General features: G+C 37.0%; 1 protein-coding gene across 3 annotated transcripts in view; it reads right to left on the bottom strand.

Annotated features, from left to right (window-relative positions):
- The window catches only part of SEMA3A (semaphorin 3A), a 237,311-nt gene that overhangs the window by 31,861 nt on the left and 187,552 nt on the right, over positions 1–17,898 (bottom strand). For all 3 annotated transcript variants that reach the window (XM_063396993.1, XM_063396992.1, XM_063396991.1), the window contains 4 exons: positions 5,873–6,015; positions 4,602–4,716; positions 4,441–4,510; positions 3,220–3,364 (listed from right to left, as the gene is read on the bottom strand). In XM_063396993.1, the coding sequence (XP_063253063.1) occupies positions 3,220–3,364; positions 4,441–4,510; positions 4,602–4,716; positions 5,873–6,015 (473 nt within the window). The remainder of the gene's footprint in view (positions 1–3,219; positions 3,365–4,440; positions 4,511–4,601; positions 4,717–5,872; positions 6,016–17,898) is intronic.

Raw genomic sequence — 17,898 nt, forward strand, 5'->3', positions numbered from 1 at the left:
GCCAGGAGCTGGACTCAGTGACCCTTGCAGTTCCCTACCAACTCAGGATATTCTATCATTCTATGGACCAAGATATACTTTGCACAGAAAATTCATAAAACTAGAATTAGAGTCATAATTCTGTGTGTTTGAATGAGACTCTCAGTTCTGAGACCCCTATTACTCCTTGGATCTCCTCCTTTTCTGAGAATAAAAAAATTACTGTAACCCTGTGTCTTTACATGTGAAGTGTAAAGTACATTACCTGGACTAGGCCCAGTAAGGAATCCAACAGAACAATCAATATCTACATTTTGGTAGGAAGAAAAAGCCCTTTGGTCATTATTCTTGGAGCCATGAACCTGAGCTCTGCAGCTGAATTCACAGAAAGTCAAATAGGAATTCAGGATAAGGTACCTGAGTTAAGATGAGGTACACACGAAAGTCCTCCCTCCTCTCCTAGATACTTAAAAAAAACCCCAAAACCCAAAACCAAACCAAACCAACGCAAAAAACCAACTAACCAACCAAAAAAAAAACCCTCAAAAAACCCCAAACACCCCCCCGCCAAAAAAAACCCCAACGAAAACCAAAACAAACAAACAAACCCAAAAACAAAGAAACAAACAAAACCACAACAAAATCCTATTGATCTTACAGGAAAAAATTCTGGCAATTTCTTTGTTACATGTGAAGCTGATGTAGAATTGTTTACAAAGCTTTCTGTTTTTTCAAAAACCATTTACTTTCCTTTTCTTTTACTCATACTGGGCAAATCCCCAGGTGCTCAAGAAGTTTACTGGCACCTCACCTATTAAATTCCTGAGATAATTCAGCACTGTTTAACTGCAGTGCAATCTGGAAATGAATTACTGTAAAAAGATCAGGGTTTTTTTTCTCTCATCTCTTTTTGCATTTCTTGGAAAAGGAGTCCACAAGTCTGACATCTAAAGAACTTCAAAAATCTTTTTCTTCTTTATTCTCAGCAGATCTTCAAATCATTGAACACACACACAACTTTATCACTTTATAAACAAAAAGCTTCTTCCCAGCCAGAAATGAACCTCATTTCAAAATTCCGTTTCATCCTATTAATACAACTGAATGATTTTAGCAACTGTGAGGGAATTCCTCTTTTTTCAAAGTGGCAGAACCCAGGATGAGAGTCGCTGGCATTGGCCTAGGACAAACTGCTGGCCTCAGACATTTTAACAACATTTCCAGTGGCATGGCCTCCTGCACTACACCTGCAGGGCTAAGCAGACCTGCAACATTTGGGATCACGTTTGCCTTTAGGCAAGAAAACAGCTTACAGTGGAATCTGAACATCTTTGCTATTTGTGAATCTTAATAAAAGCATTTTATAATGAAATCGTAAAGGCAAACTCCATTCTGATAGGCCAGAAACAAAAGTATCTAACTAAATGTAGTATCTATCTAAATGCAATAACCTAACTGCATTTCTTACTTTGACAAAGGTTCTGATGTCTTAGCTCACTTCGCCATTTAAGGGCTGGGTTCTGGTCCTTATTTTTCTGCTTATTCTGGGGTAATTGGTCAAGTTATTCTTTTGCAACTCAGATCAAGACCCCCAGGGAACTCTTGCAGCAACCCCCAGACAGAAGTGAGGCCAGAACTGTGTCTCAGGACACAGAACTGCCAGTCTCAAGAGCAAATATTTGAGTTGTGCATTTAGAATCTCAACAGAGCTGCATCTGATTTCTGCAGAGGAAGGAATGCAACGGAGCCTGTGTGCAGCAGTCATTCTTTATCTCAGTCTATTTCTGTAATAGAAACATGTGACCTTCTTTGACCAGTTCTACATAATATCTAATATCCGGCCTTCTTCAGAAGGGTTAATTGATACTGGAATTAAAGAGGAGTATAAAGAAACAGAATAATGAACACTAAGTCTGTTAAACTGAAAAGTTGAGAATAGATATACAAGAAATACCAAAAATATCTTCTCATTCACTCATTTTCTACAGAATTGTAAAACAATAGAACTTGAATTAAAAAAACCAAACAAACCCAACTCTCTGACATAACAGAATTAACTGTAGTAATTGAAAAAAAAAAAATAGTTCACCATCAGATGGGAAATGAAACCTCTTTTATGCTGCAGAGCTTGTATTTTAACTCTGGAAAAAAAATTAGAAATTCCTTTAGTCGCAGTGAAGGAGTAAGGAGGGCTGAGGAATCCAGCTGTCAGGGAGCCACTGTTTTCTTTTACTTGGGAAATAATTTTCATTAGCTGAGCATATATATCAGTTGAAAGATCAGATTTGAAAGGGCAATTTCAAACATACCAGAGAAAAGCAGAAAATATGATGAACTAATGAAGCAAAGTTATTCCTTCTTTCTTTTGTGCATTATATTTAAGAAGATTTTTAAAAGAATATTGTAGACATATATATTATTTACACATATACATTTATATGTATACATGTGTACATATGTATTTAATCTTCTGCAATGATAGTTCTCAACATAAATTGGTGATACTGACAAGCTAAGGATGTATACAACGTATACAGTTAATGCTTGTTTCATAAATGTCCTATCTTAGACTACCGAAAATTTCTGAGGCAGTTAAATATTTCTGGAATACGATGATATCAGCTGAAATATGGATGTCTTATATAGGTTAATATTTTAGTCTTTTACCAACTAGAAACAGAGAATCAAGCAAAAGCAGACATTTTTCAAAAATTCCCAGAGAATCAGGTAAAAGCGGGCATTTTTAAAAAACTCCCAGTGGAAGGTAGAAACTATTGTAGTCATTCTATCATCTATTGCAGAAATATCTGTTTCACTGTCCTCGATTTAATGTCGACTGAAAGTTCCTAACAGTCAGGCAAATCCTCTGTTTTCCATTCATTGTCACTAAGAATGCCAATATTTGGGAAAAACCCACAAATTCCACAGAAAGGATAATGCAATATAATTTATGAAACACTTGACTTTCAGTAAAATTCTCCACCCATTACGAACACTTCTTTTCAAATTGTTAATATGAATGCCAGAATTAAAATCCAAGTGAAGTTGTCACTGCAGTTTCATATGTTACAAGAAAATCAGTACATTCTGGACCTGCAGGAACTGATAGCTTTCCCTTCTGCCACTCTATTCATTTCGTTATCTGTGTTAGTTTCTTTCCTGGATCTCAGCTCAAGGAGCATGTGATGTGTGAAAATGTTTTCCAGAGTTTTCCCAGTTCACATTTCTCAGGGCACTTACAGTTCCTGGCCGTGGATACGGCACTCTCCCCTGGTAGGGAACCCACTGGTAATTTGGGCCGTCTCGGTGGGCGTAGGGACCAAGGAATACCCTCCTGACATCAGTCATGCTGTACATGCACACTGCTGAGCCCTTGAAGATATTGCTGAAAAGGAGGGGAGAAGAAATCAAATCAGTTTCTTTAAATTATCAGTCGGTTTAATCAAGTGTTAGAGCTATGGGAATAGCAGCTTGATGCTTTCTAATTTATTGCATGTGCTGATTATCAAAGCTCTGACATGCTCTCAGAGCTATCCCCACTCACCTCCTGTGAAAGTTCAGCAAAACTGATATGATCTCCCAGACATTTTCCTAAGCAGATGGCTGCTATTTCACTATTTAAAACATCTTGTCCCCAGAAGGCCAAAGCCCAAATTTGAGTAAATTTCAGTAAGGCTTTCCCTAGAGAACTATTAAATTCTTTCCTCACTCCACATTTTTCTATTTTTTTTTTTTTAAGCAGTCTCTTCTATCACTTGGGCAGCACAAGTGCAAACTTCAGTGTTGCTTCTTACCCTGACATTTTTTACAGAAGACAGTAAGGACTTGTAAATTTCCCTCTTTTATGCCTGGTATCACTAGAAACATTCTTTCTGTTTAGAAACTAAAACTTGTTTCCTTCACAGTTAAATGTGGCAATACAACCAGTGCTGTAAACCTTCCTCAGGCCAAAGCTACAAGTATATTTTGTTCTTGGTGAAAGCACAATGTAACAAAAACATTCCAGTCACAGTTATATGTGATTCAATAAAAGAACTTTCGAAAGAACATTAGACTTTCCAGATTTCAGCAATATTTTTTACTAATACCTCCTTGACTAGCCAATTTCTCACCCCACAGATTTGCTATTTTACAGAGCGCCCAAACAAGTTTATTTATGCTTGCATTCTTTTTCCAAATCTGTGTGAAAAGGGCTACAAATGCTGATCCCTGATATAAAAAGCCACTTCAATGGCAAGAACAGCCTGAGAAACTGAGAGTCTTTGTGTTTGCTAGCTTCAGAGTGATGATGTACATTGCTCATAAGAGAGAAACTTAATTCATTACTTCTTACTGCCACTGACTTCTCAGTTCAAAGGTTAAGAAAATTTTGTGTTTTTTAAAAACACTTTTAACAAAGAGACCTCTTTAAAACATGCAGCCACCCAAGTTTCCATGCAAGTAAAATGATATGCTCTGTACCTGGAAGTTGTAAACACTCCATAGACTATTGGATTTTTAGGGTCTTTTGAGTTCATTAGGAACACATCCTCTGTAACAATAACAAGGACAGAAAATGAGGTTAAATTCATACAGATAACACCAGAAGACATTTCTATATTCCTGCCATTTCTGTCACTTACGAAGTTCATCAAAGTGTGTGTCAATGCCATTGGGTCCTGGCACAGAACAAATCAGACGTGCTTTGAGGAAAGTTGTCCATTTGTTAACAAGGCTCCTGTGTCCACCAAAGTCATTCTAATAACAAAAGTATTTTGCATTAATATTTAGCAACTGTCTTTCTTTGAAGTATCAACACAGTACAGAGAAAATACAGTAAATAAGATGACATCTAGAGAAAACGAGAGAAAAATTCACCCTCTGTGTACAAAACCAGTATTATATAGCAAAGACACAAAATCTGAACTATTTTTATTTTACATTGTATTGTGTCATATTTCATACTAATCCATAATTTAAAAAATAAACCCCTCAAATCTCTTTATATACCTTTGTACATATATAACATGGAAAAAATATAGAAATGGGCAGAATATCTTGCTCCAAAGCTTCAAGTCTGCCATGTCCTAGAAAAGCTGAGGGTGCTCATTATGCTTAACTGGGTAGCAACAAAGTAGAAATGAAACTTGCAATGGAACAAAGTAGACAAAAAATGCCAGAGCAGTGGGATTAATTGTACAGTCACAAAACATAGAAACAAAGGGCCCCAAGGACTTCAAACTTGTGGGGTAATTGGTTTTAAAGTAGGAACCTCTGAATTCAAAGGAGGTATATTGAAGTTGTGCTTATGGTTTAAGAGAAAATTTTACTGTAAACACTACATTTTGCCAAAGCTACAACATTTTTTTCATAATATAATTTCATTAGCAGAAATGGTTTTGAACATTTGTCAGAAAACATTCTGGACGTTTATCAGTGTGGACAAATGATTCATCTTGCAGTCACTAAAGGTCTTTGGAATGGCTGCCCATTTCTACAGCTAACCTTAAACAATTATTTTGCTGTATAATCCTTTGCCTCAGTTTTAAAGGTTTTCACTAATGTGGGAATGGAAAGGTATTAACATTTAAAAAGCAAACTCTTCAAATGTTTTTGGCCTAGTTGGAAGTATTACATTTCCTGTAAAAGACTTTCTTTTGCAAACACTTTCTAAGCCTCAGAAGGTACCTACGCCTTTTTAAACCAAACATCATAGTTCATGAATTTTCCCCCCAAAAAACCAAATGAATAGTATTCATTTCTGTATGTCATCCCCACACTATCTTTCTCTTGGGATGATGCCTGCTTTAGTACAATGCCAGAATAATACTGAGTAGTTCACAGGGGAGAAAACACAGTTTCTAAAATTGCTTGTAAGTGCGTTCAGCATCACACCAAGAAGTCATCATCTCACCTTGCAGATCTGCCCTATCCTGGCATGAGTGGCTTTTCCAGTGTGCTCCCCATCGATTGCATTTTCACGGAAGAAGAAGTAGATTTTGTCATCTTCTGGATTGTCACTCTCTGGGATCAGGTGAGCACTGACAAATCTGGGATCTAAAAAGACAATGCCACTGTGCACGTTACTACTCCATGAACTGGATCGTTTCTCTTTACCACATAAATAAAATGTCATTTTTCTTCCCAAGACTCAATCATTGCATCCCATGGCAAATATGTCTATATTAGGTATATCATCACCTGTTAATATGTGACAGAGGCTACATTCCTCTTATCTTTGATAATTATTTTATACTTTAATAATTTTAATATTTTAATAATACCTTTAATAATTATTCAATAAATTAATACATTTATATTCCTCTTATCTTTAATACAGAGAGGTGTAAGCTACAGTTATTTAATGAACAAACCTTATCATTGGAGCAATTAAATGTTTATGAAATCTCTTTACAAATGTCTGTATAACATTACAGCATGGTTTCATAATTCCATGTATTTATTACTGACATTTTTCTTGTTCTTTGGTTGTCTGGACTTTGGTTAATCTTTCTGTATAAGTCACAATTAAAATGACAGAATTATAGAGACATATGTAAAGTTCTCATTTTAGCAATTAAAAAAAATACATCTAGAAAATTTTTAGTGCATTACTGTCAAAATAAGTTAAGTTTAAAACCACATTTTGATTAATACTACTGCCATGATACCCCAAATTCCCAAAATTTTGTCTTCTTTTCAGAAGAGAAATATATTTTACAATTTCTACTCTAGTTGTTGAAATACTTTGTCTTGCCATTTTTATAAAGTTTTATTTTTATATACATAATTTCTTAATGATTAGAGTGACAACTTTATTTTGTGGTCAAAAAGTGACATCAACAAATGAAAATACATATAATGTGGACATACTGACATACATAAAAAATACTGTAAAGAAGCTTTGATAGAGAGAATTTTATAGAATTCACATCAGTAAATCCATATCAGTGGTGCATCTGGCTCATTGCTGTATTTTACAGGGATACTTCAGCTGGTATCTCTCACTATATTTGGAAAAAGAAGGCATATCTAACAGATTTACCAATCTGTTTTATAACCATTCTACATCCTGCTGGGATAATTAACTGTGAACTATATTTAACTACTCAGAGTCCTGTTCCTATATGAAATTGTCAGCTATTTTAGTGCCTGTATTAACATCTTTTCAGTGTATGTTTATTGCTATCTAGCCATGGAAATAATGAACTTTGCTATGTTTTACCAATTTGCACTAGCTGGCCTGTGCAACCCACTGCCTTATGAAAAATGGCAGTGTTTTTAAGCAATATACTTTGAAAGGTTATAGAAGGTTATATGTACATAGAAGTTTAGGTGTTTCTCTTATATGAGTATATACAGTATAATTTTGTGGGTGTGTGTATTATCATGTACTCTCTGTGCACATATTCTCATGTACTTGTGTGTGTAGGTACATACATGTGTATATATATATGTAAATACAGAAGGATGACCCTACTAGCTAAGACCAAAGTTTACTCAGATCAATACACAACCTCCAAGATTGTCCAGAAGTAATTATTTGAGACAAGAAAGAATATGGTGATTAAAAATAATACTCTCCAAGAATAAAGTCCCTTCCTTCAACTGTTTTCAGTGTAGCTAATTCCCTGAGCTTTGTTGCTTTCTGTGTCCTTAGTTGACTCTCAATAGATTTCTCATCCAGCTGTCTAGTTTCTTCTTGAAATTTCCAGAATTTCTCATCTAGTTTCTTCATGCTAATTTCCAGAATTCAGCATGTCCTTTTGAAATTTGTTACTCACCTACAGAATGTAATGAACTAAAATTTACTTCTGATTTTCTGTTTTGAACATTGATATTAATAACTTCATTTGGTTCCTCTCGATTCCTGTATTGGAAAAATGCTCAGTGATCAAGATGTGGATGAACTGTGCTGCTTAACAAGGGCTGGAGCAATTAATTTTCTGGGGGTTTTTTGGTGTTATTTTCCCTATTAATTCCTAAGAGTTAATATGGATTTGACAGCTCCTAAGCACGAATCTGAAACTGCCAAGGAATTTACGTGCCCTAAGCCCAGAACCTCACTCTTCATTGGTGGTAGTCTGTCCATAGCCCAGTCTTTTATATGTGAACATAGGCATGTTTTCCTCATGGTTTCCCCCATGGTTTTTCACTATATCCTTCAGCAAGAATAATTTAATTTGTAATTTGATTGCTTAGCTAACCAGTTGCATAAGATCCTTTTGCAATCCTTCACAATCTTCCTTTGTCTCACTGTGCTGAATAACTTAGGTTCATGTGAAAAAAAAGAAAACAACCTCTCATCCAAACTCTTTTACAGGTTATTTATGAACGTGTTGAACAACACAGGCCACACAACAGATCTCTGTGAAACTGTGTCTACTACCTATTGTCTGTTAAAATTAACATTTTTAGACATATGAGAACATGAAAAATCTGAGATCTTAAGCTCTCCACCCCAAACCCCAGTAACATAAGCTATTAAATGTCCTTCTTTTCTTTCTAGCTTGCATTTAATAGCCTTCAAGTTATACTGACACAAAACCTAAGATAATTTGTATGTCAATTATTTTTTATATGATATACTAGGGCTTTGCATGAAACTTGAATCTCAAGAAACAAGGGTTACAGCTTTAAAATTTCTGCAGCGCAGTCTAGGGAAGGATCCATCAGAGGAGGAGGATACCCATTAGAACACACTGGATCTGGAGAACCTCTTTTCTGAATATGTTGTTTTCACATCCTTAAGGTCATAATGAAAAAGGGTAAAAAATAATATTCAACCAAAACCTAAACACATTCCAATAGGTTGAATGATTTGTTTCTAGTGCAATGGGTTTTGTAAATCACAAGATATCAAGTTCTAAAACAAATCACTATATTATCAGGCATTAAAAATCTAGCTTTACATTGGCCTACGAAGATACTGTGGGGAGTCCCATTTGAGTCAAAATTATTGCTGATATAGCACTGGTTATACAAACTTGCCCTTGGTTAGCATATTATTATTCTTTTCTCTACCTCTGATAATTTCACAAGTGAACCAGAAATAGTGAGACAGTTTAGTATTAAAGCAGGACTGACACAACAAAGACAGAAAAATAGTTGAATAAATTGAAAATGTGTATTTCAAATGATTCTGTCAGAGTGATAGCAGAGAAGAGGGTTGTGAGGCAGCGAGATAAAATTAATGCCACAGCTAGAGCATGTGTGAGTCTGCTTTGCATTCACTTCTTACCAGTGCTCATCTGAGATGGATTCAGCTTTTCAATGAGTGATTAATAATCCTAACTACATCCCTGCAAATGAAGTAGTCACAAAACCTAATATCAGAAACACATCCATTGTTCATCATGGAACAGCTTTTCTTGAACACTGATGTTTCTTACTGAGCACACCTCGGATTCTTTTGCCATCTAGTTAAATCAATATGTTTTAGTCATTAAAGGAGTGGTTCCTCATGTTATAGGGCTCTTAGTCTTGTTACCTGGTGGTGCTTGGTTTTTCCCCCTCTTCCATCTAAGAGATCTATGTCTATGCAGTGAACCAAATAAATGAAGAGCAGGCTACATGTGTTCTGTTGCATATAGAAATAGATTAATTTCTGTTCAGAATTAATGTGACTGTTACAGAAACAACATCATGATACCATGGGTGAGGAGACAGAGAGAAAAGTGGTTGATAATTTCATGGGTTATAAAGCTAAGAGCCAGTGATCTGTAGTGTGTTCTTTATTGTTTCTCTAGCACAGGGGCTGTCTGACTTGCCTGAGGCTTGATGCACACTTGCATTCAACCCCAGGGCTTCAGACCATGCTCACTACTGGCTGTCGAGGGTCCTGATGAATCAATCAGCCAGATGGCCGGCAGTCACGCAACACAGCCCTCTCCATGGACTGCACTGCATTTTCTATTGCTCTTCTTTGAGGATTGGAAGGGAGATATCCACAGATGAGGGAATTAGGGACTTCTCCTTGACTCTCCTAATTGCTCACCCATGCAGCAGAAGAAAGAATGTCATCCATGAATGTGTATGTTCAATATCGAGACTGCCCTGCCTTACCCTGCAAAATTAAACAGGTTTGGTATCAAGGGGTCCCCATGGGAAGTTTAAAATAATTCAGTCAGGGTTGACCTATTTCATACATTCAACACAACACAGTCACAAAAGAAATGCTGGAATGAGCTTCAAGCAAGTTTTACTGAATGGGAAATAGGACTTTGATCCAAACCCACCAGAAACAATTGTAAAAGTCAGTGCACTGCAGCTATTGGGGGTAGATGGAATGACTTCAAATTTATGAGTATGAATTATGGAGTATTCTGCGACCCTAAAACTCCAATCCACATAGCCCTCAGAAATGCTGTTACAACAGTTCAACACTTTTTTGCTTGAAAGAAATCTCCCATTGGCTAAAAGTCCAGAAAGCTTGTTTTGGGAAAATGGATTTAAGAAATCATTTGACAGCAAATATTTTGCAATGATTCATTGCTTTTAAAAAACACAGGCAGACAATGTGGAAGACTGCTTTAAAAAACAGTGTACATCAAACAAACATTTCTGAAACGTGTTTAAGCATGATCAAAGGAGAAACAAAGCCACAGCACAAACATGATCAAAATAAAATTACAGCTAAAAACACTTCTCTGATCTTGCAGCCAAAGTGAGCAAGCTAAAAATAAAACTTAGATTTTCATTTAAAACAATCAGCCTTTAAGAAAGCAAATTAATAAAGTCCACACCTCCTTCAGTCTCCTTTTCCCAGTTGTCTTGGCTGGGGTGCTACTTCTCAGATCCCACGTGACACCTTTGTACCCCACTTCGTGTGCCCTCCCGCAATTACCAACTCTGCAGACATTTCCCTGGCAGCAGCCCATTAAACTGTCCTTCCTGAGAAATCTGGCTCTTTATGAAAACGACACCTTGGTCCAGCTGCCTCTATGATTTATTTGCCATTGTTTGCTTATTTAAGTAATGGAAACATGTTTTGCCTGTCTCAGCATTTCAGGTTGAGGAAAAGCGAAGGTAAATCGATCTGAGCTGGTTCTTTAACAAATGTTACTCTTTAGCAACAACAACTGCACAAATACACACACACACCCCCAAGAGCAAGAAACAATAAAAGTCAGAAATTGACTTTCTAAGTGAATTGTATTAGCATTTTAATGAAGATCTATAAACTTGAAGGCACAGAAATTACCTTTAGCTGTCAAGATTGAGTAAGCTGAAGGAACAGAAGCTGGGGTCATCTCTTCATCACTTGACAGGAGCCAAAGGGCAGTTCTCTTAGGAAATGTTTTGTAAAGAGTTTGAACTGGATGCCCCTACTATTGTATATTTATGGTCAAAATGACTAATTTATCAGTTAACAGCGAGAAAATTCTAGGAAACGAGGGAAATTTTATGCTCAGTAAAACTGCAATTGCTGTAATTTAATGAAAAGTACTGGAGGGGGACTGGGACCTTGAGGAGAGGAAGATTAGAGAAGTTGAAATAAAAAATTTAACAACAAACAAAAATAGACAGCAACTCAAGACTTCATAACCATGTACAGCACCTGTCTGCTGAGACCCAGCACAGAGAGCCAAACACTGTCCTCACAAAATCTGGACTTGCTTTCACTGTGAGCTGTACTACCCACAGAGAGGAGACTTGCAGCTCCAGTCACAAATGTGCAGAGCAGAGCTTCTGCCTCAGCAAGGTCACCAGAGGACAAAGCTGTTAATATGTGGTGATGAGAGAGCTAAGATGGCTTGTGGTTTTACACACTCGAATGCAGTCTACAAAACACCAAAGCTTTTAGTGGTGTTCTTTCAAAGTCCCTTCATTTAAATTCCTCAACTTTCACATTCCTCTTGCTGCTGTTGACTCAGGCAAACGCAGCAGAGCTCTCATGAATTCAGTGCTTCTAGCGAGGCTCCCCAGGAACACGGATGGCATCAGACCACATCCTCAAAGCGGGAACGCTGTTTGCACAAGGGATAACTTGTGGCTATTATGGAGCTAATAGGAGGCTTTTGTGGTAAGTTATTGTCAGATGCTAACACGGAAAGGACAGACCACAGAGTGGAGATGTCATTTAAAGATGCTGTTTACAAAGCCAGGAGGATGTGTGGCATGCAGGCCATGCATGATCAAGCTGTCAGCTGCTATTACAAGGTAAGAAGCTCTATGTTCCCTCACTGATTTTGCAATGGAAATTCCCATCAGAAAGAGTTTTAAGGACTGATGATATTCATCAAGGGTTTATCCTTGAGTCAAAATGATCCTAGAGTAGTGCATTAGTTATGTCAGCTAGTTTCTCCTTCTTACAAGTGATATCCTGTTTTTTATCAATTTTTCAAAGATTAGTAAGGGCACTTTTTGAGGGACAGTTTATAAAACACGCTAATAGGTGTAAGGTTTAACTAAGGCTTCTTTTAATTTCAATAGTGTACTTAAAAAAAAAATATTCCAAATTCTTTTCATTATGAAAAAAAAACCCCACCAAACTCAAACCAACAAACCCTTCCTTTGCAGAATCCAACTACTATGGTTCAGTGGTGACTTGTGTGACATAAAGAGATTACAGACTTTCAAGGGTGGAAGGTATTAAAAGTAGCAACAACATATCTCTCTTCTGTCATGTCAATACATCAGTGCAGCAGCAATGTAACACACAACCAGACATGCATTAAAAAAGAGACACCATATTTTTACACATCTAAATTCTTCTGCTCCTCAGTAATACACTTACACATACAGTAACAGGAGTCTAGTCCTTCTGGCTTTTACAGTGGCTTGACCGTAAGTGTTTTCCATGCATCATTCTCATTGTGAGAGACAATAAAACTGTATTTAAACAATGGGGTTTTTTAAGGAATTTTGATCTGTATTTGAGGCAAAAAGCAAAAAAAAGGGCAAGTGTGTTGTAACATCCTAAAGCATTCAGGCTCCATGCTGGGGGCAGCTAGCAGAAGTGAAAACTTGGCAAGGCCAGGGTGAGGACTAAGCCATGGGGGCTGGCAGTGATGCAGGGCCAAAGGACATTAAGGGGAGCACAACCTCACTTTGGGGTGCTCAGCACCTCTCGAGTAGTGTAAATAGTCCCTGAGTACCTGCCAAGACAATGCCACCACCTCAAGATCCCTCATCTCCTCTGCCTTAGGGGCATAATTCAGCATGAGCATATCTTGGGAATAACATTTTAGCTCCCACAGGAAGGAGAAGGGAGAAAATGTTGATCTCTGATGCAATTATCAGTTTCTGAAGCCTTTGTTCTAAAGAGACAACAATAGTTTTGATTCCCTGTTAAAGACTAATTATACGGTGAAGAAAAGTGAATACAAAAGTTAAGTAAAATTATAGCTTAATGCTCAACATAAATTAGATTTCCCACAAAACAATGCTTATGATCTATCCACCCTATTTAATTTAAAAGAGGTGATTATTATCTCCTTAAAGAACAACAAGCAAAATTAACACCTCTTTTCCATTACTGACTGTGTTTTAAGGTTGTTGTATATCTATCAACACAATTAATTTTAAACTTATTTACTTGTCCCTCAGAGAGAGTAATTCGGCAACTGAGAAAACTAGTGTCCATCACAGAACAGAAAGTGAGGCTTGCAGCACATTGTCTCCATTTAGGAACACTTTAATCTCAATTTTCTGAATTTCTTAAAGGTAATGAGAGTTCCAGCTAAGAGGCTGTTTCTTCCTCTCTCAGTCATTTATCTGAAGTTTTTGACATTGATGTTTGGAAATAAAAACACTACAAAGCCTGTGCCTTAACTGTGTAACCTACATCTTTAGAGCTCTGGATGAGTGACAAGAACTAAATACCAGAGCCTTTATGCTAAGAAGTGATGTATCAGGGGAGGAAGTGGAGCGTGGAGGCACTGAAGACAAAAGATGTTTCCCATTTGGGGTGTTACAGACTTTTGGCATACAGAGCCATGCTACAGGCCTGCCTTTTGTAAGCTCTGAAGATTCACAGGTGGAGCACAAGTCCCTGGACATGCCAAAGCAGTTGATGGCATTTGATCTTAGAATTCAGACACCAAAACCTGCTCCTCTCCATTATTGTGATTTTCTCAGGCCCTTCTGAACGCTGAGAGATGTTTATTCATGCCTTGGTGGAATATTCTTCCTCTTTGCCACCTGGAAATTAAGGGTACAAGAAGGTTTCCTGAAGGCTGAGGGAAGGTGCTGTAGCCAAATTTCTGACACAGCACTTTGCAGGAGGCAAATACCTGGCTGAGTATGAGGAATAGCTGGGGATTAACTTGGCAAACATATTCCAGTGTAGGGAAAATGGGACAGCTCTCAGCAGTGTGACCAGCAAAAGCTGAACAGCACTGGCTGGACAAGCATATCTTCAGCCTCTGTCTCCTGAAAGCTAAATTCTTAACATTTCTGTCAGCTCCATGCAGTGCACAACCCTGTCTCCAGAACAATTTGCCCACAGGAATATTACTTTTTTTCTGCCTGAAAAGTGAACAAATATGCCCTTTGCGTCAAAAATCATCTATTTTGAAAACAGGAAGAAAAACTCCAAATTTTGTACTGCCAGGTTCAATTTGAAGTGTGTGGAAGGGGTTGTGTAGGTATCAAAAAACCTTCTCCCTGATGTCACATCAAAAACTGGACAGGACTCTACCACAGTCTCAGCTCTCAGTGAGGGATGTTCACTCATTTGGAAATGATCATCAGTGCACGCCACTTCCTAAGGAGTAGAGAACTCTCCTGCAGCAATTTCCTAACCTTTCCAAGCTCCTGTAACTTAATTTCTTTGTTAAATCCCTTAGATTTGACTAAAGAACTTTTGAAATAATTTTGTCAAACTACAAGAAACGTTTTGTTGGTATAATGAACTTTTACAGCTCGTGTAAAGCAACTTGACACAAAATCCATTAAAGTAGGATTAATGAGGAATGGCAGCAAAGACTGAGGCAAGGGCTGGATGAATGACTGGTTTTAGCTTATGTGTCAGTGCAGCACAGCAACACAAAATGCAATAAGGCATCTGTAAGAGCAAGGAAAACCCCTCAGCACAACCTGAGGTATGTGATAGCATCAGTTATGACAACCTCTTTCAGTAGTCATGTGAGCACTATGTGTTTCCAACTTAATCCAGCTTCAGTCAACATAAGGTATTAATGGAGTTTTACACAACTGACATAATGTACTCATTTATTGTTGATGTGAAACTTAGTTCTGTTCATTAAAAAAGAAAAAAAATGCATTTGATAGCACAGATGAGATGAAAACTGTGAAGTTGCTTCAGATAGGAAAGTTTTGCAATAGTACCTGCACTGTCAGAAAGTTTTTCTTCTCAAACACAGTTTCATTGGTTTATCCTTTAATTCTGTCCAAGCAAAACATTTTCTTATTTTTACTATTTTTATTTTTATTATTAATAATAATAATATTATTAATAATAATATTAATGCACTGACAGCATTTCAAAAACATTTGATGTAATTTCTGTGACTTTTAAGAATGAAAATGTCATTATATCAGACTCAAAATTTTTGTGTTTTTTAAATGCAGTGGGGGCAGACTGCAGTGTGCTCGCTTGTGATACACAAATCACAGGGAGAGGAATTGGCAGAAAGTTTAATAGAATTATTTAATAAGTAATAAAAGAAAGAAATTCAGTATAAAATATAGACCATGTAATAAACAGAAAACTGGAAATTTTTGTAAAAGAATGCTTTCTACCAACAGGTCTGGCACAAAATATTAAAGCTGACACTGTGTCAAACGTGGAACAGAACTGAGTATTGATAATGACAACTCATTTACACAATCTTGTGAAAAAGCTGATGACTCACAAGTCCATGTAAAATACCACATAGAAAGGTTTTGCACCTTCCTCTCCCATGGAGCTTTTTTCTGCCCTTACTGGAAGCTGCTTTAGAGGAACAGCACAGGGCACAGATAGTGAAGGAGTGGGTAACTGAAGAGAGCTGTGCCCCATGACTACCAAGTTTTACAGTGTGATAAATGTTATTACAGAGCTCAGGAAATATGAATAATCTCACTGACATCAGCGGAACACTTCCGACTTACAAGGATATTGAATTTTGCTCAAACAGCAGTAAAAGAATCAATAAACACCAATCAATAAACACCACCTCAGATTTGTGGCAATATTCACAGATATAATGTATTATAACTTGCTTGCATTTTGCTTGCAATTATTTCATAAAACGTGTGCAGTGAATGGGAAAAACATGCAATCCCATCTTCAAAGTAACTTTTCTTCTGCTTTTTCTGAATGATCATCTGTAAAAAAGCTGTCTCTGAAAGATTCTCTTGTTTCTGCTTATACCAAATTCTCTAACAAAATCTTCCTACAAATCTTGCTGTACTTATCTGAACAGAAATCTTTAAAGCCCACTAAAGGAAATGAAATTTCTATATATAAAGATATGTTAAAAAATACTCTTTTCCACAATCCAGGAACCCAACAAAACCACAGGCCAGCTTTTGACTTTTAAAAGACAAATCTGACAGGGAACTATTTTGTCTTCATTTACTCAGTGTGTTTGTACAATTCTAAGTGCTCTGGAACATCAAATTCTGCCAGATGTTGTACAGTAAATGGTGGTCTCAAAGATTTACAGTTTAACCCTTGTCTTTAAAAGAGGTAATTTTCCCTGGTAATACTACAAGGCAGCCCACCTTACTAAAAGAAACATCCAGCCTATAGACACCAGTGATACAGTGATCTCAGAACAGAGGGAAAAAGAGCTAAAAAATGCTTATCAGTCTCAGTTTTGGTGGGTCACTCTCAATAGCTTTTTGGACAACACTGCAACATCTCAGACTGATACTGAGATTCTTCAAAGAAATGTTATCACTTGTCAATAACGCTGTGTGCTACCTGTACACCAGCACATTAGTGGCATTCACTGCTTCTGACTATGAACTGTTAGCTGGTGAACACCTTCACACATTGACCTCTTAGATGTTACTATACACTTTACCATATTTTTTTAAACAAATAGTATGTAAAAGCACTTAGCTACATGTTTAAAAAAATCAAATTTAACAGCCACCTTTTAAAACCGATTAATTCATACACGCCTATGGAATCCAATGCAATAGCAAGGGATGGGATATTTCTGACACCACTTTCATAACTAAGAGCTTGGACATTGAAGCCTGAAATAAGTAGTACAGGGCACTCTAAAAATCAAGGGAAAAAGAAGTATCACTTTAGCAATGCAGTGAAATGGGAAGTTCAGGATCTACTTCACTGTCAAAACTTAAAGGCATCAAATGAAGAACCACTTGTCCAACATTTTGTGTGTCTGTGATCTCTCCATTATATCTGATAACTGAAATTGTGTAGTTCACCTTTATTTTCTTTTATTTAGTCCAACGTGCTGCATTTACAAGTTAAAAGTAAGTATCCATTTGTCTCTCCCATTTGTCCTTTTCTCTTCCTGTTCCCCTTTCCTTACACCACAGTCATGAATGAGGCTCTGTGGCCTAAATGATGCTGTTGGTGACATCAGTTTCACCATTTTGTTTCGTAGTGTTGCCTGACAGAGCCTGGGGAGGAACATGGTGAAGTGGCTCAAGAGGGACTGGAATAATTTCTATCCTGGAAACATGGGTTTGCAGAACTAAATGGAGAAAAAAATCTAAATGTTTTTGCATCGATTAACCCCCTGCAAATAATGAAATGTAATCTGAAGGGTAATTACATGTCATATTAAATACAGAGTTTTCTAATTAGGCATTTCCTCTGCTCCTCTTCAAAGGCGACAGAAATATTAAGATGTCCACAGTTACAGCACAGTAAGGTCTTCAGAATGTAACATCTGATATATCACAGTATTTCAGAAATAATGAAACTTCTGCAAGGAATTAACAAATGTGAATTTAACCACAACAGATGTTCTATCTACATTTCTTGATCTTACACAGTCTTGGTGTCAT

The sequence above is a fragment of the Prinia subflava genome, chromosome 4 (assembly GCF_021018805.1).
Source record: "Prinia subflava isolate CZ2003 ecotype Zambia chromosome 4, Cam_Psub_1.2, whole genome shotgun sequence".
In the NCBI taxonomy this organism is placed as follows: domain Eukaryota; kingdom Metazoa; phylum Chordata; class Aves; order Passeriformes; family Cisticolidae; genus Prinia; species Prinia subflava.